The sequence below is a fragment of the Vulpes vulpes genome, chromosome 1, assembly GCF_048418805.1.
Source record: "Vulpes vulpes isolate BD-2025 chromosome 1, VulVul3, whole genome shotgun sequence".
Classification (NCBI taxonomy): Eukaryota; Metazoa; Chordata; class Mammalia; order Carnivora; family Canidae; genus Vulpes; species Vulpes vulpes.
Window position 1 is genome coordinate 81,167,806 of NC_132780.1, and position 23,895 is coordinate 81,191,700.

At 40.2% G+C, this 23,895-nt stretch overlaps 1 protein-coding gene across 3 annotated transcripts in view; it reads right to left on the reverse strand.

Annotated features, from left to right (window-relative positions):
• The window catches only part of PCMT1 (protein-L-isoaspartate (D-aspartate) O-methyltransferase), a 44,866-nt gene extending 21,331 nt beyond the window's left edge, over positions 1–23,535 (reverse strand). For 2 of the 3 annotated variants that reach the window (XM_025997995.2, XM_072718840.1), the window contains exons 1-3: positions 23,014–23,483; positions 8,212–8,316; positions 6,739–6,770 (exon numbers count right to left, since the gene is read on the reverse strand). In XM_025997995.2, the coding sequence (XP_025853780.1) occupies positions 6,739–6,770; positions 8,212–8,316; positions 23,014–23,242 (366 nt within the window). In that variant the 5' untranslated portion in view covers positions 23,243–23,483. Of the gene's footprint in view, positions 1–6,738; positions 6,771–8,211; positions 8,317–23,013 lie in introns of all 3 variants that reach the window. The other variant, XM_025997996.2, reaches the window with a different exon arrangement.
• Positions 23,536–23,895: the final 360 nt, after the last annotated feature.

A 23,895-nucleotide genomic window follows, 5' to 3' on the forward strand; every position in this document is an offset into this window, starting at 1 on the left:
ATTTTATCAAACCATCTGAAAATAGGCTGTGGACATCACGATACTTCACTCCAAAATACTTCAGCATGAATCTGCCAAAAAACTAGGACATTTCCCTTTGCAACCACATCACCATTAATACACTCAAGAAAATCATCAATTCAGTGTCATCTAATATATGTACCATACTCAAATTTCAAGTGTCCCCAAAATGTCCTTTAAAACTGCTCAAGGTTTATGCATTGCATTTGTCAATATAAAATATTCTCCCCTCAATTCTCCTGTACCTACCACTTCTCTGTTCTTTAAAGCACAGACTCCTTTAGGGAGTCCTGTCTAGCTGTCCCACATAATACCCTATATTCTAGATGTGTGAATTTCCTCATGATTAGATTCAGATCAAAGACGTAGCAAGAACAGCACCTAAGGCTTGCTATGCACCTCCCACTGCATCACATCAGGAAGCACATAATGTTGGGTCACCTCATCCCTGGACCTGCCAAGCTCAACCGTTCAGTTAAATATGGTAACAACATAGATTACTCTTATCTTAAAGGCATAATTTTCTCTTTGTAATTAATAAGTCCTATGTAGAATAATCATAGGACTATGAACATTTTTGTGCCCCAACAACCTTCCTCTAAATTGTTCTAGATTGATGATTTCTGCCCAATTCAATCATATTGATGATTTTTAAATAGTGATTTTTTTAAAGGTTCTATTATTCCCTCCATATGTATTAATTGGCATTTTTCTGTTTTTCATTTTTTCCCTGTCTTGCCTTTTTAAAAAAATCTCTACGAATTCATGAATTTTTGTTTCTTAATTCACAGTATTACAATCCATTATCTTCATTATCTATCATTTTTCAATTCTCAAATTATCTCCAATTTGGCCTCTGGTAGTCTCTTCAAACCTGCTCCTATGTCCTTCCAACATCACCCCACCAACCTCTGAGTACTTCCTCACCTTCCAAAATTTGGTCACTTCTCCAAGGGGAGTAGAAATGATATTTAGGATTCAATATCTATATGCTAAATGTGCTCAGGGTCCTCAAGATGCCATTTTAACAGATTGCTTTTAATCTCTTGCCCAAAGCATATATCACATTTTCAATTAAGACTTTGGAAAATATTCCAGGGTTGTAGATACTTCCAAGCAAGTCTGTGACTTATTTTTTTATTTTTTTAAAGATTTTATTTATTCATGAGAAACACAGAGAGAGAGAGAAGAGAGAATGGCAGAGACACAGGCAGAGAGAGAGGCAGGCTCCATGCAGGGAGCCAGATGCGGGACTTGATCCCAGGACTCCAGGATCACGTCCTGGGCCGAAGGCAGGCGCTCAACCTCTGAGCCACCCAGGGATCCCCTAAGTCTGTGATTTAAAAGTTCATTACACAGATGTCATTTCTCTTTGCTCCTCACTTTCTGTTTCTTTTAATACTTCTAAGATGAAAAAAAATACTTCTAATATCTATACAATAAATGATGCAAAAATCACAAATGTTTGTTCATATAGTTAATACTATTTTATTCTACTCACATTCTGGTTCAGCAAGCATCAAAGGATTATTACTGTTTGTACATACCCACATACGTATAGATGTACTGTGTGACTATATATATATACACATAAATACACACATTTTCCTTATTAAGAGACACAAGTAAGGATACATAAGTAATTAAAATGCATTCTTTTATAAGAAAATTCTAATACAAACTATGACATGGAAGAACCTTGAGGATGTGACACTAAGTGAGATACACTAGTCATAAAAAACAATACGGCGTGATTCCACTTATAGGGTATCTAGAGTAATCAAATTCATAGAGACAGTGGAATGGTGGTCACCTGGGGCTGGGGAAAGCAAGGAATGGGAAATTACTGTTGAATGGGTAGAGAGTTTTAGTTCTGCAAGACGATAAGAGTTCTGGAGATTGGTTACACAACAATATCAATGTATTTAACACTATTACGCAATACACTTAAAAAACAGTTGAGAGGGTACCGGGGGTGCCCAGTGGTTGAGCATCTGCCTTTGGCTCAGGTCCTGATCCCAGGATCCTGGGATCGAGTCCCCCATCAGGCTCCTCAGAGAGAGCCTGCTTCTCCCTCTGCCTATGTTTCTGCCCCTCTCTCTGTGTCTCTCATGAATAAATAAATAAAATCTTTAAAAAAAAAAAAAGGTTGAGATGGTAACTTCTGTGTTATATCCATTATACCACAATAAGAACTGTTTTAAATGCATCCTTTTCAACAATTAAAAGACAATCCAAATAAGAAATGAAAAGAGATATGAATAAACACTTCTCCAAAGAAGATACACAAATGGTCAATAAGCACTTGAAAGGATGCTTAACATCATAACCACTAGAGCAATGCAAATCAAAACCACAATACTACTTCACAGCTACTAGGATGGATAAAATAAAGCATACAATAACAATTGTTGACAAGAAAGTAGAGAAACTGGAGTCCCCATTTGTACCTTGCTGGTGGGAATGTAAAACAGTGTAGCCATTTGGAAAAAAGTTTGGCAGTTCCTTAGAATGCTAAATATAGAATCACTGTATGATCTACCAATCCCACTCCTAAGAATTGAAAATACATGCATACACAAAAACCTGTACATTAATGTTCAGAGTAGCATTTTTCACAGTAGCTTGAAAGTGGGAACAACTTAATGTTCATCAACTGACAAGCAAAGTGTGGTATGTCTACACAATGGAATATCATTCACTATAAAAAGAAATGAATTAGAGATACATCCTACAACAGAAACTTTGGAGATACTGCAAAGTATAAAAAGCCATTGGCAAAATGCCATAACTTTGTATGATTCCATTTATGCAAAATGTCCAAAAGAGATATAGAAACAAAAAGCACATTAGTGGTCACCAGGACCTAGGCAGAGGAGAGATGGGAATTCACTGCTAATGGATATCAGCGTTCTTTTGGATGTGAGAAAAATGTTCTGAAATTGGATAGTGGTGCTGTTTGCACAATTCTAAATAGACTAAAACCTATGGAATTATAGACTTTAACAGGATGAATTTTATAGTATGTGAATTATAATAGCTTACTAAATTGGTTATTTCTTTTTGTTGTTGAAAAATGCATCCTTTGCCACGGAGCTACCGCCATGTTTTGTTTGGCAGTGAACTAAATATTCAGCACCAAGCTTCAGGCGGGAAAAATGGCATACAGTATTTTCTTTAATAGCTGAAGACTCACCCCTCCAGTCAACTTCCCAAACATGTGGGGTACCAATTCTCCAAACTAACTTTTAGAATTAATGTTTCTATATAAATCTTTTATTTCAAGTAGTAGTTCAAACTGCTTGCAGGAATCTTAAGATTACAATTTTTATAATCATTTCTTTGAATAGTTAACATATTTAAAAAAACATTCCTAGGGCACCTGGGTAGCTCAGTTGGTTGAGCCTCTGACTCTTGATTTTGGCTCAGGTCATAATCTCAAGGTTCTGGGGAACCTTGCATTGGGTTCCCTCAAAGGGGAATCTACTTGGGGATTCTCTCTCTCCCTCTGCCCCTCCCCCTGCTTGTGCATACGCACACTCTTTCTCTAAGATAAGTTAATAAATCCTAAAACACACACATGCGCACACACACATTCCTATTCCATGGTTAAAAAACACAAAAAAGTGAGGGATGCCTGAGTGGCTCAACTGGTTAAGAGTCTTCCTTTGGCTCAGGTCATGATCCCAGGGTACTGAGATTGAGCCCCGAGTCAGGCTCCATGCTCAGAGGGGAGGCTGCTTCTCCCTCTCCCTCTGTCTGCTGCTTCTCCTGCCTGTGCTCTCTCTGTCCAATAAATAAAATCTTTGGGGCACCTGGGTGGCTCAGTCAGTTGAGTATCTGCCTTCCACTCAGGTCATGATCTCAGGGTCCTGGGATCAAGCCCCACATCAGGCTCCCTGCTCAGTGTGGAGTTTGCCTCTCTCCCTCCCCCTGCTTGTGCATTCGCACTCTCTCTCTCCCTGGCTCATCTCTCTCTCGCTCGCTCATTCTTTCTCTCAAATAAATAAAACTTTATAAAAAAATCTTTAAGAAAAAACACAAAACAGAAAAACAGTAACAATAACAACCACCACCACCACCAAAGAAGGGGGCACCTAGCTGGCTCAGCTGGAGAAGTGTGCAACTGTTGATCTTGGGGTTGGGCGTATAAGCCCCACCTTGGGTGTAGAGATTATTTAAATAAATAAATAAACTTTAAAAAAAAAAAGCTCAAAACAAAAAAAAAAAAGAAAAATTGCTAACGTGTAAAGGGTACAAAGTGAAAAGCAGATCTCGCTTTCACACTCATCCCTCCAATCATCTAATTATGACCTGAGAAGAAATCATTTTTAGGGCAGCCCGCCCAGGTGGCTCAGTGGTTTAGTGCCTGCCTTCAGCCTAGGGTGTGATCCTAGAGACCCGGGATCGAGTCCCACGTCCAGCTCCCTACATGGAGCCTGCTTCTCCCTCTGCCTGTGTCTCTGCCTCTCTCTCTCTCTGTGTGTCTCTCATGAATAAATAAATAAAATCTTTAAAAAAAAAAAAAGGAAAAAATAATTTTTAGTTTTCATGCCTATTAAGAAGACGTGTGTTTGTTTATGTGCACATTTGATTTACTATTCTGTATTCTACATTTATACTTAATGTTTCCTGAACATCTTGCCATGTTGGTACTTACAGATATTCCTCACTTAACAGCTACAGTATTTCACTGTATGGATGTACTATAACTATTAACCATCTACTATTAGTTGACTATTAGCAATCAGTGTTGTTTTTTGTTTTCTGTTATAAATAATGTGGCAATGAACATCTAGTCATTTTGTACCTAAAAAATATAGCACAGGATAAATATCTTGAAACAAAACAGAAGAGTGTAAGATATCTTTATTTCACATTTTATAGATTTGTCAAACTGTCTTCCAACACTAACAATTTACTCTCTCAACAAAAAGTATGTGATTGTTTCCCCCTTTCCAATACAAAGTATTAAATTTTTTGATCTTTGACAATCTGATAGGTGAAAAATGGTACTTCACTACAATGCTAACGTGTAATTTACTAAGTATATAAATATTAATGTAAATGACATTTTTAAAAATTTGTTTAAATGTTAACATCATCTGTATTTCTTTTTCTATGAACTATCATTCTTGTACTTTACCTATATTCTTTTGGGTTTCCCAGTCTTTCACGCTTCTTAATTTATAAAATGCACACCAACACTTGTATATGAAAATTAACCCTAGGTTGTTACATGTATTACAAATACTTTCCTCATTTTTTTTTCTTTTAATTTTGCTTACAACATTTTTTTCTCTGCAGAATTCCTAAATTCTTATGTTGCAAAATATACCATGGTTTTAATGGCTTGACTTTTGTCACATTTTAAAAAGTCATTTCTAGGGGCACCTGGATGGTGCCCTAGTTGGTTAAGCATCTGACTCTTGATTTCAGCTTAGCTCATGATCGCAGAGGTCATCAGATCCAGCCCCACATTGGGCTCCACACTCAGCAGAGAGTCTGGCTCTCTTTCTCTCTCTATGCCCCCCAGCCTCTCCCCCAGCTCATACTCTCTTACTAGAATAAATAAATCTTTAAAATATAAATAAAAATAAATTTTAAAAGTGTAATTTCTATTTAATGTTTACAAATATTTTTCCTATATTTTCACCTAGTATAATTACCAGTTCATCATAATATACATGTTAATTTATCTTTTTTTTTTAAGATTTTATTTATTTATTCATGACAGACATAGAGAGTGAGAGAAAGAGAGGCAAAGACCTAGGCAGAGACCTAAGCAGAAGGAGAAGCAGGTTCCATGCAGGAAGTCCGATGTGGGACTCGATCCTGGGACTTCAGGATCACACCCTGAGCCAAAGGCAGATGCTCAACCACTGAGCCACCCAGGTGTTCATGAATTTATCTTAATATAAAGAAGGCTTTCTCTTTAAATGAGAGCTTCTCCAATCCCAAATACTTTCAGAGAATGAGAAAGCTATTGTTCTTCTCCCCAAAAATTAACAGAGTACTCATTCAAATAACTGACATTTAAAACCCAAGAAAATTCCCAACAGATTAAAAGTGCTAGATAACTTAAAATAGGTTCTTTTCCAAGGTACAGAACTTCAAAGCTGCTATACTTGACCAGACCCTAATGAATTTTCCAAATAAGAAATAATATTCAATTTGAGATTTCTACAATATATCCATTATATTATTCAAAATATTCTCTTCCTTTTTTTTTTTTTTAAGATTTTATTTATTTATTCATGAGCGACACTGAGAGAGAGAGAGAGAGAGAGAGAAAGGCAGAGACATAGGCAGAGGGAGAAGCAGGTTCCATGCAGTGAGCTCAATGTGGGACTCGATCCTGGGACTCCAGGATCACGCCCTGGGCTGAAGGCAGCCACTAAACCACTGAGCCACCCAGGTGTCCCAAATATTCTCTTCCTTAATTTGTTCATCACTAAATAACCTTTTATATCCAATTTTTATGCGACTAGATACTAATGACAACCAACAAAAACTTTAATGACTACTTCTACCAAGAAGACTTTCCTCTATACACTGTATATTAAGAACAAGAGGTTCATTACCCATCTACATAACTCATAGATGATAAAACTGATCCAATTAAAAGTTTAACTTTTTAAACGTTTTTTACTGAAGAAAACAATCTTACAGGAAAAATGTGATCCACTCATACCCAAAGGACCAAAGTTAACTTACCATGTGTGGAGCACTGATTGTTGCTTGGAAACCTGCAAAAGAAGAAGAAAACTACTGACATACTCAGCTGCAAAAACATACCAGACACTCCATGTAACTCCTTTTTTAACATCTACAAATTCTGTTTCATAGTAATATTTTTTTTATTTTTATGATCTCAAGGAAATAAAACTTTTATTTTGCATTTTAGAGTACTGTCAAGAAGCTTAGTTAAAATGAGAAAATACAATCCTGCCAAAGCCTAATGTGCTTATCTAGTATAACACTCCCACTATTTCTGAAAATTTCTTCTCCCATAGAGTTAGCTAAGAAAGTGAGAATGTCAAGAAGTTGAGTTGGTAAGTTTATGACTTGATTTCTCTCTCTGGGTTTGTTTTTTTTTTAAGATTTTTATTTATTTATTCATGAGAGACACAGAGAGAGAAAGGCAGAGACACAGGGAGAGGGAGAAGCAGGCTCCTCAAGGGGAGCCTGATGTGGGACTTGATCCTGGAACTCCGGGACCATGCCCTGAACCGAACGCAAATGTTTGACCACTAAGCAACACAGGTGTCCCTCTTTCAGGGTTTATAAAAAGAAAATAAACTTCCACATATAATAAATATGCAAAATCTCTGAAAATTAAATTGCTTCATATTTCTGGCAACTTACTGAGCAACTGGCAAACGAAGCAGCTTAAGAGACTAATAAACGACCTCAATTTACTCTGTATACTATCACCTGGTGGTAATTTACAATCTTTTCTTAGTTTTTGGCTTTCAAGTTTTTTCTTCCAGTGCTGCTTTTTCAAAACTTATTTACCTGCTTCTGCATCTGAAGCAATTTTCACTGAGCGGTGGTAGCAGGTGCCTTCGGGGTTCAGAAGCTCCCCAGGATCTTCTTTGCTGACTGTCATAGTGCTTCAAAAGAAGAAAGTATGGCAGCTGGCTGACTGAATCCTGAGGCCCTTCTAAGCCTCAAAGGCGCCCACTGCCAAGGCTCAGCAGTTCAGCAAAACCTGCTTCAGGAGAAGGAGTTAAATATCGAATTTTCTAAAACCAAGCACAAACCTAAAAATTCAGGGCAAGTAAAGTAGAGAAGTCAGTAACCACTTAATTACATTTACTTCCTTTAATATTGACTTATAAAACTAATATTAATGTGAAAAATAGCTTTAGTCAACATTAAGGCCCTAAAGAAAACTTAGCACTCAGCTTAAACTTAAATTTTCATTAAAAGTATGTCTTAAAGAAAATGTTTAAAATATTCTCTATATATATTACATGCAGTTTGAAAAAATAGAAAAGGTACTTCATACATAACATCATTTTATTGAAATGGCTATGTTTGGGATTATGACATTTAACTGAGGCATAAAATTCAAACTAGCAAGGTAGTAATAGATAAATATCTGTGTTCCAATCTATTTTTACTTAACAAAAATTATACAGTAAATGAGTAAAAATGTGGCATTTCCAGAAATCCAGAGCTTACCTATTGATTGTGGAGAATCCATATAAGGATTACATTTTGCATAGTGGGAACGGTCTGTAGCCAGCATTACTTCAAATACTTTATCTGTTTTGATGATTCCATTTTCTGAAATGAATGAGGCAAAAATTTTAAGCTAGGAGTGAGATGATTAGATGTACTTTAGAATAATTATTATGCCTGTACTGCAGAGACTGGACTGGAAGAGAGCAAGACTGGAAGTTGCTGCAATTGCCCAGGTAAACACAGCCTGGTCTTCAGTGATGACATTAAGGAGGAAGAAATGTAGAAGGATTTGAGTTTTATTTAATAGGTAATATATACCTAACTAGCTCTGGGTAATGGCTGAGATGCTGATATCAGACACTGATTTGTGAAATCCTGGAGAAGGCTCAGAGTTAAGGAGGAGAAGCGTAACTTATTCAGTTAGTGACTATAAACCATACAAGTAGAGATTTGCAGAGCCAGTCTACTGAACACGTAGATCGGGGGCTCAGGAAAGAGATCTAACACAGTGATACAGACTTCTAGTCATGTAGATGGGAAGTGAAGCAATGCAAGTGAACTCAAGAGGCCAGGGAAGATACACAGAGAAGAAAAACAAAAGTGAACACTGACGAGATGTGCAAAGGAAGTGGAACCTTAAAAGATTATGACAAAAAGCAGCCACAAGGGTAGATGAAAATAGATAAACCGTTACAAAGCCCAAGTGAAAAAAAATTTTTCAAGAAGGAAAGTAAGGTCAATAAGGATTATATTTGGCTCCCCCAATAAACTATAAGTTCTTTGATATTAAATAGAAGACGTTAAACTTGAATAACCCTCTTGGTACCATGCACAGTTATTATTCAGTAAAGCCCTTATTAGCTCACTCAGTATGTTTACTGACTGTCTAAAACACACCAGACACAATGATACATGCTGAGAATCATACAGATAAGATAATTTTACAATTTAAATGGGTGAATTATATTGTATAAAAGTATACTTTAGTAAAGTTTTTTTTTAAAGATGTTATTTATTTATTCATGAGAAACAGAGAGAAAGAGAGGCAGAGACACAGGCAGGAGGGCGAAGCAGGTTCCATGCAGGGAGCCCGACGTCTCCAGATCACACCCTGGGCTGAAGGCAGTGCTAAACTGCTGAGCCACGCAGGCTGCCCAGTAAAGCTGTTTTTTAAAAAAATTCAATGAGGGCACCTGGGTGGCTCAGTTGGTTAAGTGTCCAGCTCTTGGTTTTGGCTCAGGTTGTGATCTTGGGGTCCTAAGACCAAGCCCTATGTTGGGCCCCACAATCAGTGTGGACTCTGCTTGTCCCTCTCCCTCTGTTCCTCCACTTGCTCGCTCAATCTCTCTCTCTCATAAATAAATTAAAAATCTTAAAAAATTTTAATGAGACTAGGAGTGGCAATCATGAGAGGCTCTGATTCTGGGGGAGAATCAAAAGAAAATAGGGAAAGGATGATGCCTTTTGGTGCAGCAATGAAGGGAAAAGATAATTAAGGATCCGGCAGAAACAAAAGAGCAAGAAGATGTGCCGACCTCTCCCCTTTTCCCAGCACTAATACCAACACATCACCATCTTTTAAAGAAACTGCAAGTCGCTATACTGAAAAAAGGTGCCCTGGAACTCTGTCCACAAAATGTCTAAAAACAGGAAAAAGAAAAAAGCCCAACTCCATTCAAAGATATTATAAAAAGAAAACAAAATGCACATCAAAACATTTCAGCTGAGGAGCACCTGGGTGGCTCAGCAGATTGAGCATCCAACCCTTGGTTTTGGCTCAGGTCATGGTCTCTGGGCCATGAGATTGAGCTCCCACTCGTGCTCCAAGCTTATCATGGAGTCCACTTGAGATTTTTTTCTCCCTCGCTCTCCCTCCCCTTCTGCTCCTCCACTCTACTTCTGCTCATAAGCTCTCTCTAAAATAAATAAATAGGGGATCCCTGGGTGGCTCAGCGGTTTAGCGCCTGCCTTTGGCCCAGGGCGCAATCCTGGAGTCCCAGGATTGAGTCCCGCGTCGGGCTCCCGGCATGGAGCCTGCTTCTCCCTCTTCCTGTGTCTCTGCCTCTCTCTCTCTCTCTCTGTGTCTATCATCAATCAATCTTTTAAAAATCAAATAAATAAAATATTAAAAAAAAATCAACAAGGACACCTGGGTGGCTCAGTGGTTGAGCATCTGCCTTTGGCTCAGGGAGTGATCCCGGGGTTCCAGGATAGAGTCCCACATTGGGCTTCCTGAATGAAGCCTGCTTCTCCCTCTGCCTGTGTGTCTGCCTCTCTCTCTCTCTCTCTCTCTCTCTCTGTGTGTGTCTTTGATGAATAAACATATCTTTAAAAAAGGGGGAGGGGCTGGGTGGCTCAGTTGGTTAAGTGTGTGACTGGCTCAGGTTGTGATCCTAGGGTCCTGGGATTGAGCCCTGTGTCAGATTCCACACTCAGTGGGGTGTCTTATTCTCCATCTCCCTCTGCCACTTCCCCTACTCATGCTCTCTCTCTCTCCAATAAATAAATAAGGAGCACCTGGATGGCTCAGTCGGTTAAGTATCTGCCTTTAGCTCATGTCATCATCCCAGCTCAGGTCATATATCCCAGGGTCCTGAGATGAAGCCTTGCATCTGCCTCCCTGCTCAGTGGGGAGCCTGCTTCTCCCTCTCCTACTCCCCCTGCTTGTGTTCTCATGCACTCTCTCTTTTGTCAAATAAAGAAAATCTTAAAGAATAAATAAAATCTTTAAAAAATTTTTTAAACATTTCAGCTGATTAAATGGAAACAATAATTTTAAAACTATATTCTAAGGACACCTGGGTGGCTCACTGGTTGAGCGTCTGCCTTTGGCTCAGGGTGTGGTCCTGGAGTCCTAGGATCAAGTCCCACACTGGGCTCCCTTCATGGAGACTGCCTCTCCCTCTGCCTATGTCTCTGCCTCTCTCTCTCTGCCTCTCTCATGAATAAATAAAATCTTTAAAAAAATAAAATAAAATAAAAAATAAAACTATATTTCCAAGAAAACCGCAGGCAGTATGTAAAACTATCACCAGGAAAAAAATCAAGCTCATGACATTTACTAATAAAACTATCAGACTTTCGGGGCACCTGGTGGCTCAGTTGGTTAAGCATCGAACTTTTGATTTCAACCCACGTCATGATCTCAGGGTACTAAGATGGAGCTCCACTGCACTTGGCATGGAGCCTGCTTAAGATTCTCTCTCCTCCTCCCTCTGCCCTTCCTCTTCCCCCACCCCACCCCAAGCCCAAGTTCAAGGTATACTCTCTCTAAAACAAATGACAACAACACCAAAAACTTTTTCAGACTTTAAAGGCATAGAAAAAACCCTCAGAGCCTCAAGGCAAAAAATTCGAATTACCTAAGAAGAGTTAAAAAAAAAAAAAAATTAGGCAACCATCAGATTTCCTAAGAGCAAAATTCAAAGCAAAGCAAGAATGAAGCAACATTTTCAAGAAAATTCAAAAAAAGAAAGTGCAAGGGTGCCTGTCTGGCTTGGTTGGTTAAGCATCTGACTCTTGGTTTTGGCTCAGGTCATGATCTCAGGATCCTGGGATCAAGCCCTAGAATAGGTCTGACTAAGGAAAAGTCAGACCTTTTTCCTAAGGAAAAAGGAAAGGAAAAAGGAAAGGAAAAAGGAAAGGAAAAAGGAAAGGAAAAAGGAAAGGAAAAAGGAAAGGAGAAAGGAAAGGAGAAAGGAAAGGAAAGGAAAGGAAAGGAAAGGAAAGGAAAGGAAAGGAAAGGAAAGGAAAGGAAAGGAAAAGAAAGAAAAAGAAAGAAAGAAAGAAAGAAAGAAAGAAAGAAAGAAGAAGAAAGAAAAAGAAAGAAAGGAAAGAAAGAAAGATCAACAATTAAAAGAAGCAAACTACTGAGACATCTGGTTGGCTTGGTACACAGAGCATGCAACTCTTGATCTCAGGATCATGAGTTTAAGCCCAACATTGGGCATAGAGCTTACTAAAAGAAAAAAAATTAAAACCCAACAACAATAAAAAAAAGAAAAAACAAACTACCAATACATTCAACAACATGGATAATCCTCAAAAGTACTAATCTCAGTAAAAGAAGCCACATAAGGAGACTATATACTATATGGTTCCATTTATATCAAATTCTAGAAAAGTCAAAACCATAACGGCAGAAGGCTGATCTATGACTGCTAGAGATAAAAGGAGTAGATTAATTGCAAAAGGGCACGAGGAAAAAGAACTATATTAGAGATTAGCAAGCTTACATAAAAGTCCAAATAGTAAATATTTCAGGCTTTGCAGGCCAAAAACTCTCTGTTGAAACAACTCACCTCTATCAAAGTAGTATGGGAACAACCACAAACAATATCAAAAAAGGCTGTGTTAACATAAATCTTTATTTCTAAAAGCAGACAATAAGGATGCCTGGGAGGTTCAATAGGTCACTGAATTGGTGGCTCAATGTCCTGGGATTGGGCCCCACATTGGGCTTCATGCTCGGTCAGGAGTCTGCTTCAGGATTCTCTCTCTCCCTCTGCCCCTCCCCTGGCCTGCCCACACATGTGTGCTCTTTCTCTAAAATAAATAAATACCTTTATCAATAAATACAGACAAAAGAACAGATTGGCTTGAAGGCTGTAGTTTGCTGACCCCTGTTCTATATCATTAGTGTTGGTTACACAACTGTACTTGTCAAATTTTTCAAATTACAGTTGTTGTTGTTTTTTTTTTTTTTTTAAAGAGAAAGAGAATGTGCAACAGAAGGGGAGAAACTTAAGCAGGCTCCAGGCCCAGCAACCGTGAGTTCATGACCTGAGCTGAAATCAAGAGTCAGACACTTAACTGACTGAGTCACCCAGGTGCCCCCTAAATGGTTTTTAAAAGCATGTCACTATTTATTAATAAGCTGTACACATCAAGGCTCAGAATCAAGCTCTATTAGGCCATTACTGGGTGGTTTCCAAAATTTTCAACACAAGATGCTTTTTATTTTTGCCCCCAATTCTGCATTTTGAAAGATGCCTAAAATAAGCTACATTTACTAAGTTATTAACTTATTTTGCCATTTTTGGTAATTTGATGTATACAACTGCCAGCTCCCTGAAATATTTTTATTGAACAGCAAAATAATTTAATGTTTTAGTTCTCATATATAGCCTAATTACAAGTAAGTGTATGATTATCCTTAGTCTTTCTGAAATAGTGAACAGCTTTAGAACCACCCATACCCAATCTTCTTGCACTCTAGGGACCAAGGGCCTTAATTAAATTAAATAATTATAATAATGGCTAATGTTGGTCCAAATATGCAATTGATCCAAAGGAGAAGTTAGTAGGATTCAAAAAGGAAAATGCAATAGAATTCAAGCCATAAGCCAAATAATAAAAAACTTGAAAAGATTATAACCATGTAAAGGTGTCTGTTTCTCTCAACTGGAAGGATGGGGAAGGGTGCAGAAAAAAAATGCTGTAAGAATCATGATTTATGACATGATTTCAAGCAACTGATTGAATGGAAAAACAAGGAAAAATATCTGACTATTCCTCTACAATAGTGGAGGGATCTACGATATTAGAAACAGAAAGCAGGGAATAAACTCACAGCTGACTACATAACCCAGCCAAATGCTGACATAGCCATACCATCGATAACTACTGATTTTCAGCACTTAAAAAATCAACAAAATCTGAACTTATTTACTGCTCAGAACAAAATGCAAATTATCAACTTTGACAATGTAAAAGAGCCACTAATAAGTTGGAAAATCAGAGGGAGAACTCCTAGTATCTTTTCTTTCAGAGTAGAAGGGTTACCAGAGGTAGTGTTAGTTTATAAATTATGGAACAAGAAACTGAGGTTAAAGTATATTACTTAAGGTAACCACAAAAAAGGAAGCAAAAAAGTATAACCATATGGGGGAAGGGTGGGTGTGCAGGGTGTACATACTAATCCATCTCAGCAGAAGGTTAACAGAAAATGTCTAAAGCTGATAAAACAAGTAATGACTATTTAACCACATGATTTAAAGACATGAAGATAATCACCAGAAGAACCAAAAAATGTAGTTAATCAGGCTCTCTGCATGGAGCCTGCTTCTCCCTCTGCCAGTGTCTCTACCTCCCCACCCCCCCCCCCGTCTCTCTCATGAATAAATAAATAAAATCTTAAAAAAAAAAAATAGTTAAAAGTGGTTCCCTCTACGCAATGAGTCTAGAGGTGGAGAGGAATGGAGCCAAACAATTATTTTTTTTTCAATAGAAGCCTATGTGTATGATTTTATCTTTTAATCATGTCCATATATTACTTGACTAAAAATTAACCTTGGGGCACCTGGGTGGCTCAGTTGGTTAAAGTGTCCAACTCTTGATCTCCATTCAGGTCTTGATCTTGGGGTGGTTAGTTCAAGCCCCATGTTGGGTTCCACGCTGGGTGTGGAGCCTACTTAGAAAACAGATGAATGAATGAATGAATGAATGAATGAATGAATGAATGGTTTTTTAAAAAATAAAAATTAATCCTAATTCTCCTAACCTTGTAATCACAAACAGTATGATTTATATAGATATATATACAATACACACACACACACAGACCCCTCCAATTAGCATGATGTAAGATGTGGCAGGGGACTCCTTTTCCTTCACAGTGGTAGAATTTTTTTTTTTATGATAGTCACACACACACACACACACACACACACACACACACAGAGAGGCAGAGACACAGGCAGAGGGAGAAGCAGGCTCCATGTACCGGGAGCCCGACGTGGGACTCGATCCCGGGTCTCCAGGATCGCGCCCTGGGCCAAAGGCAGGCGCTAAACCGCTGCGCCACCCAGGGATCCCACAGTGGTAGAATTTTAGCTGGGTGCATTACTTAGCCTCTCTGTAGTTATGTGTAGTCTTACAATAAAGTTCCTGTCAATGGAACATACACAGAAATTTGTATGCAATTTCCAGATCATCCCCTTAGAAAGGAATGGAGGTTTTTCTCTTTTCCCATTCTTCTCCCCACTGGCTGGAATATGGAAATGATGGAGGTAAACTATCTTCAACCTTTCAGATGAGGGGAAGACTTTAGGAAGCACAAGAGAGACGGAACCCAGGTCCTCAACACTGTGGAACCACACTATTAGCTCTGAATTGCTTATACTTGGGTTGTTACAGAAGATAGAAACTGATTTTGTTTAAGCCATTGTTATTTTGGTCTTTGTTATAGCAGCTGAACAGGTACCCTAATGCACACAGTATCTGAAGAGGAAAACAAGATCAGTCTGAAGAATAGGATTAGAGTTGGAGCATGGGAATAGGCTGTATAATACCCTAAAGAGGCCTAAAAGCTAAGCAAGAGGTGTTTACATTTAATACAGTAAGCAACAGGAAGCCTGGGCAGGCAAGTGACTTTCTGCGTAATGTGTAGAACAGAGCTGAGGGGAGGGACACTGAGAATGTGACAACCTATCTAGACACTTGGAGGTGTATCATTCCAAGTGTGGACTAAGGATCCAGGCTGGAAGAGTACCAAAGAAAATACAGTAGAAGCGATGGCTAGGAAAGGTATCCATAAGAACTGCTGAGTTAGGGATGCCTGGGTGGCTCAGCGGTTCAGCATCTGTCTTCAGCCCAGGGCATCATCCCGGAGTCCAGGGACTGAGTCCCCCATCCGGCTTCCTGCGAGGAGCCTGCTTCTCTCTCCATGTCTATGCCTCTCTCTCTCTGTGTGTGTGTCTCTTGAATAAATAAATAAAATCTTAAAAAAAAAATGCTGAGTTAATATGGTGACAGTCTGAAAGAATCAATGACTACTCCAAGATTTTTAGTCTGGGAGAATAGAAGAACGGAAGCAACTCTGGCAGAATTGAAAAGGAAGAAAGCCTGTGTTGATATGAAGCAGGGAACACTGCCATGGACTTCAAACAAGTGTCTCTAAACTTGCTACAAAGTTACATCTCAATAAAAAAAAGATTATGTTACATTATTCTACTTTATGTGACTTAAACAGTTGTTAATCATCTAGTCTATATTCCTTCTCAACTATCAACATGCCAGGAAAAACAATAAGAAATGAACAAACTGGTCACCTTTTATTTCCTACCTAGAATGATTAGGAACGGTAAGATGTAAGCAGAACTTGACACACTTTTGATATAGAAAGTCTGAAAGAGATTAGGTTTAAATTCACACTATAGTCAAAGAAGAATTCCACATGATGGCTGGCAACTTATGATAAAGCATATCATCTAAGTACTAGAGTTTATTTAAAAATACATTTTTCTTACTAGATTTGTTGAGTCACTATGTTGTATACTTGAAAGTAATGTAGCACTCTGTGTCAGATAATTCAGAAAGAAATAACACAACTTTCCCTGGACTGCTGTTACTCCTAATAGATACATCAAGTTAACTATTTATTTTGACATTATCTCTTAAAGGAGGATGTTACCTGGACTCCTCACATTTGACAAACTAAAATGTTATACAAAACTCTAAAATACAGGTAACCAAATGTTAACTTCTGTGTCTCTCTCCTAAATCACACACATTCTACAGCTGATTTTACAGAATCCATGATGCAACTGAAAACACAGAATCTTGGATTTGGAAGGATCTTTAGGGGTTTAGTGCACAATCAAAGCTGATGGCAGATCTCTTCTATGATATCCCTTATAGAGAAATGATCAACCATTCTTTGCTTCAACATATCCAGTGACAGAAAACATTATTTTTCAAAGACAACTCTTTGTTAGGATAGCTTTGTGAATACTTCCTTATAATGAGCCAAAATTTGCCTTCCATTTGTCCTGGTTTGACCCTCTACTACACAAATTTCCTAAAATATTTAAACACTTGCTCTCTTAAGCTTTCTCATTGCTAAATCAAACCACCTCAATCGCATCAAATCACCATATAAAAATGCCAACTCTCATCATCTTGATCACTCCCCTAATAATCTTTTGTTTTTTTCACTGCTACTTGTAAAGCATGTTGGCCAAAACTAAATGTAGTACTAATAAAAATATGTGGAACAGTGGAACAGTATATGTGAAACAGTATATTTAATGTGGACCACATTAAATAGAATGTAATATAATACATCTAGATCTAGTGCTGTCCGATAGAACTTAAGATGATGGAAATGGCCTATGTCTGCACTAATAGGCAGCCTACAGCCTCATGTGGCTATTGAGCTCTTGAAAAATATGGTTAGTATGACTGAGAAACTGAATTTTTAATTTCATTTAATTTTAATTGTTTTAAGTAGACACACTGATATCAAAGCCCCTTATCATATAAATTAAATCTTATTCAATCTAAGTTTACTTATGTACCTGTAAGATTGACTTGAAACAAATAAAAATGAGGTATTTTCTGGATTTTTTTTTAAAGATTTCATCTATTTATTCATGAGACACACACACACACACACAGAGGCACAGACACAGGCAGAGGGAGAAGCAGGCTCCATGCAGGGAGCCCGACATGGGACTCGATCCCGGGTCTCCAGGATCACACCCGGGGCGGAAGACGGACAGCGCTAAACCGCTGAGCCACCCGGGCTGCCCTATTTTCTGGATTTTAATCAAATCCCAATTTTTGAAAACAATCCCTTAGGATTTTCTTTTTCTTTTTCTTTTTTTTTAAGGTTTTATTTATTTATTCTTAAGAGACACACAGAGAGAGAGGCAGAGACACAGGCAGAGGGAGAAGCAGGCTCCACACAGGGAGCCTGATGTGGGACTTGATCCCGTGTCTCCAGGGTCACGCCCTGGGCCAAAGGCAGGTGCCAAACCGCTGGGCCACCCAGGGATCCCCCTTAGGATTTTCTTAGCTGGTTCTATTTGGCCCATGAACACACATGATAAAACTAACGGAATATTGTCTTTTCCACAAGTTACGCTATTAGTGGCTAAGAACTGACACTAAATAGAAAAAGAAAATTATTCCAATTTATTTGCAGCAATAAATAAGGATACAAAAATTACAAATTATCATAATTCTTATCCAAATGCTTACTCAAGGGTAGCCCACGTGGCTCAGCGGTTTAGCACCGCCTTCAGTCTGGGGCATGATCCTGGAGACCTGGGATCGGGTCCCATGTTAGGCTCCCTGCATGAAGCCTGCTTCTCCCTCTGCCTCTCTCTCTCTCTCTTCTGTGTGTCTCTCATAGATAAATAAAATCTTAAAAAAAAAAAAATGCCTACTCAAGGTCTCCACTGAAATGTCTTCTAAGCACCTCAAATACAACATCCCCAAAAATAAACTCCTGCTCTCCTACACCTCCTTGCACACCTCCTCCCCACCACCTGAAAGTCCCTGCTGCTCACTCACTCATTATTTCTAACTCAGAAAATGGCAAATCATTCCAATTGCCCAGGCCCAAACCTTACTGTCATATCCTTGACTCCAATCTTTCTCGAATACCCGAAATCCAAATCTAGCACATGTAATTTTCTCTGCTTGCAATGCCTGTCCCCTGGCTCTATCTGCCTAGCTAGAATTTCTTCCCCTCAACTAATTCTTTGCTCAAGTGACACCTTACTGAGGCCTTCCCTCCCACAACTGCAAACTTCACACCCAACACTCCCAGTCCTCCTTCCCTGCTCTGTCACATTATCATGTGACATACTAGGTATTGTAACTCGTCTGTTCCCATTAGAAGCAATCTACAAGAGAGAATATATGTTTTGTTCAGTGCTGTAACTCTAGTGTTTGGCATATAGAAGATAGCTAAATATCAGTTGACTGACAAATCCTGTAAACATTATAGTATATACAAAATGACACAATCAAGAATACAAAGTAAAAACTGAAATATTAGAGCAGTGGATTGAATTTTTTTAACAAACAAAACTAGGTTAAAAAAATAAGTTGTTCTATATGGCCAGTATAGCATTTAAAATCTAACAAATTAAGAGTTAACCATTTACAAATGCTCAGGTTTAGACACTCTGCTCTAGGAGACCACCTTTCTCAATATCATCCACCCCTGTCCCCATCTTTTCCAAACTTTTACCATGGCTTGATATTATCCCAATAAAAGTATAAAATAAATTTTAGGGATCCCTGGGTGGCGCAGCGGTTTGGCGCCTGCCTTTGGCCCAGGGCGCGATCCTGGAGACCCAGGATCGAATCCCGCGTCGGGCTCCCGGTGCATGGAGCCTGCTTCTCCCTCTGCCTGTGTCTCTGCCTCTCTCTCTCTCTGTGTGTGACTATCATAAATAAATTTAAAAAAAAAATTAAAAAAAAATAAAATAAATTTTAACTTAAGCATTACTTCTTAAATTGTCACATTTCCTGGATTAAACAGGCTCATAGTTGTTTTCAGTTAATTTAAGAGTACATTATCAGCTCATAATTATAAAATAACCATATTCTTCATTTCTATAGACCTACACTGTCCAATATGGTAGCCCTTAGCCACAGGTGGCTAGTTAAGTTAAATAATATAAAAATTCAGTTCCTGGGCAGCCTGGGTGGCTCAGCGGTTTAGAGCCGCCTTCACCCCAGGGCATGACCCTGGAGACCCAGGATAGAGTCCCATGTCAGGCTTCCTGCATGGAGCCTGCTTCTCCCTCTGCCTGTGTCTCTGCCTCTCTCTTTTTCTGTGTCTCTCATGAATAAATAAATAAAATCGTAAAAAAAAAAAAAAAAAATCTAGTTCCTCTGATGTCTTAACCACATTTCAAATGCTGAATGCCACAAATAGCTAGTGGTTACCATACTGAACAGGGGAGATATAGACTTTACAGAGAGCTCTAATGAGCAGAACTGTTATAGACACTTTTTCCCCAAGACTTTATTATAAAGCTTAAAAATAATTTGGCTAAAACAGCGGCAGAGTTTAATTCATAATTTTCAATTCTCTGTGTTAGTGATTCTCAAAGCGTGGTCCCCAGACCAGTAGCAGTATTACTTAGGAACCTGACAAAAACACAAATTCCTGGGAGCACCTGGATGGCTCAGTTGGTGGAGCATGTGACTCTTAATTTCAGGATTATAAGTTCAAACTCCACATTGGGCATAGAGCCTACTTAAAAAGAATTAATCGATTTTTAAAAAATACGAATTCTTGAGCCACAGCAGTCTGTATTTTAACTAGTTCTCCAGGTGATCCAGGAGATTCTGAAGTATGCTCAAGTTTTATACCACTGTTCTAAGTTACTTAAGAGTGGTTGTCAGAGTGGCTTAGTTGGTTATGCGTCCACCTTCGGCTCAGGTCATGATCCCAGGGTGCTGGGATCCAGCCCTGTGTTAGGCTCCCTGCTCTGTGTAAGTCTGTTTCTCCTTCTCCCTCTGCCCCTTCCCCCTCCCGTGCGCACGCGCTCCCTATCTCTCTCAAATAAATCAATAAAATATTTTTTTAAAAGAGTGGTTGTCATAATATAAACTATGAAATGTTATGAGATATACCATATACATTCTACAATATTCCGTAAATGATTTATCAACTATGAAATCATACACAACCATATTTCTATTATGACATCTTATAAAAGGAAAACTCAGTATTTTCAATATGATTATAGTATTAAAATTAAAGCAATCATGAACTTTATTTTTTTTAATGTACACTATAATTTGCTTCCTCTTCAGATCTGCAGATCGTTTTTCAGTTCAACATCAACATAACATGTCTTTTAAGTCTTTTATTTTAATTCCAGTATAGTTAACAGTTTAGCACTATATTAGTTTTAAGGGTACAATATAGTTATTCCACAATATAATCACACTTTAATCTTTTTCTAAAGATTCAACTAGAAGCCTTTAAGTTAGGAGGAACACACAACACACAACAGTAGAATAACTAGGAAAAGGGAGAAATTTTCAAATGTTGTGCCAGTTGAAATTCTCACATGAGAAAATAGTACTTTCATAATAAACTAATAAATAGAAATGAAGTCTATTAGCTAGAATTCAGAAAGTAAACTAACACTGCACAAGTGTCACAAGAGGCTACACATTTTGAGCACTCTAATTTCCTATCATGAATCATGGATACAGTATAAGATTAAATATTTGCAGTATTAACATCCATGTATGTTAAATACTTATTATTAAATTTTCTGACAGAAAAACATCCTTAAACGTTTCAGCTAGGAATAATAACACGATGCAATAAAATGATTATAAAACCACTGGGAAAAGAGCTAGTTTTGACTTACAAGTTTGGCCCCAAAAGAAGAGTCATGAAGAGCATGATTACAAATTTCTGCCATAGCCAAGTATCTCCTGTGATAATTTACCAGTGGAAAATTACTTAATCATAATTTGTGCATAGAATGTTTTGGACGTGTACACTGAAAAAGCAGGCACTAGATCATTTTAAGAAATGTTATTAAAATATTTACAACATACTGAGCTTATGTGTAATCCATGGGAACCTAAATCACACTTAAAAACACTGTCTCAGCATATAAATACCCACTTCCACTCAAATATCCTTCCATAAAGTGAACACTGGCAATGCTTGACAGAATTTTGAAATCTAAACATTTTTCATCACTAAATGCAAAGGACACAATTTCAAAACTTTTAAATACTGCAAAAAAAAAAAAAGTCAAATGACTATTAAGTACTAATCATGTGCCAGACAAGGATATTCATTTCTCTCACTTACCTTGGTATTCCTAGCACAGATCCAAGCATATAATGTATATTTAATTGCATTTATGAAAAAAGGTATGAGTATTGAGAGAGTTCAAAGATCAAAAAAAAAAAAAAAAAAGTCCTAGCCCTCGAGGAGGTTACAAATCGAATTAGGAAACATGACAAGCACAAGAAAAGCTAAATAACATACGACAATTAAAAAATACCACGTGGGCAGAGTACGATTATTCGCCAAGTCGGTGGCAAACAGAGTGCTATGAATTCTGACTAGAGTTAAGGTATTAGGGAGCGCGGTCCTTCTGGTCTCCCAACCAGACAGCAACACTGCATCTCGATCTAAAAACAGAGAGTAACACAGCACTCATCCCACCCTAAAATTATCGTAAAAGGAAGGAATACAATAACTAAAGAGAATGATATAAAGAAACTGCCTTGAAATAAAGCTAGAACATTCCACACACACACACACACACACACACACACACACACTCGCTGGTTGGATCCCAGGATCTCTAAAAGCTCTCAAAATACAAGTCTCTCGGGAAGAGCGTTTCTGATTCTTTCTTCCTCCGTCCCCCGCGAACATTTCCACTGGACAGCTGCCCCAGAAATTTCTCCCAGCATCCGCAATGACAATACTCTCATCTTTCCCTCCCTCCCCTCGCCTGTATCAGACGGTGGCATCTCCCTCCAGAGGAAAAAACGGAGGGCGGGGGAGGCAGTATAGGAAGGAGAGAATGCTAGCAGCGTGGCCGATTATTAGAGAGGAGGAAGGCGAGACAGACGCGGGGGTCGAGGGTGGGGTCGCCTCGGATCCAGCCCAGCCTCCGGGTCAGGCCAACATCCCCCCCCCCCCCCCCAGGGCACGCCCCTCGCCCGCCAGACCCGACCGAGCAGGCGGCGGACTCGAGTGACAGCCCCACCACCTGTGCCGCAGCCCTTCCCCCAGGCCCGTGGGGCGACGCCTGCCCCTGCCCCTGCCCCACCAAGAGCTGCCGGTGGCTCCTTCCCTGCCCTTCCCGTCCACGTCGCCAATGAGTGACAGGTCCCGGGGGAGGCCATCGCAAGCGCACGCCGTTCGACACTGCTGGCGCCAGCCTGCGCCGAACCCTCCAGCCCGCACCGGTGGGGGCGTAGGCAGAGCGTTCCGGCGGCCCAGGGGGACCCAGTCCGGGCCTAGCCTGGCCCAGTTGCCCCACACGGGGCGGGGGTGGCACTTACTGCGGAGATTGTGGATTAGCTCCGAGTGGCTGGCGCCGCCGGATTTCCAGGCCATCGCTAAGCACACCCGGAGCAGGTACAGAACCACCTTCAGCGCGGCGACGGTGCCCAGCAGCTTCCCCAAGAGTGAGACCACCTCCCACACGGTCACCGCCCCGCTCGCGTCCCCGCTGGAGTCTCCGCTGTGACTGCTGTCGCCGCCGGTGCCGCCACTGCGCGCTCCCGGCATCCCCCGCGGCACGCATGCGCTCTGTGACGCTGCGCGGCCTCGGGTGCGGCGGGGTGGGGCCGCAGGCAGGGGTGGCCTCGTGCCCCGCCGACTGCTCGGGTGGCTGCTGCGGCTGCTGCGGCCGGGCTGGGAGCCCGGGCTGAGTCAGCGCCGCGCCGCCGCCGCGTGCCACCCCTCTGAGGCCTCGGGCTGCGCGCCGCCAACTTGCTGAGCTCGCCTGCGGCCGGACGGGGTGGGCGCCGGCGCGGTCGGTCGCGTGCCTGGCTGCGGCCTCGGTCGCCCGGCGCGGTGGCGCGGTGGCGCGGTGGCTCGGCGGCGGGACCGGTGCGTGCCGCCGCGTCTGCCGGATCTGGTTACGCCGCTGCGGCTAGCCCCGTCGTCGCAGCTGAGTCAGCTGTCGCGAGCCGCGGGTCTGCTCCTATAGCTGTCCAGGTTGTTGGACGGTGGGCTTCCTTCGTGCCGCCTCACCCAACCCACTTGTCTGATGTTTAGGTCGGTGAGAGTCAGAGCTCCGTATGGCGGAGCCCGGATAATCTTAGAGCCCGAGGGCAGAAGCCCTTTCCCTCCCGAGCACGCGAGCCTCTGCGCTGTGCCAAGGACGTCGGTATTTGGTGATAGCAGAGAGCTGGGGACCCGGGTTTGTTGCAAGTCTC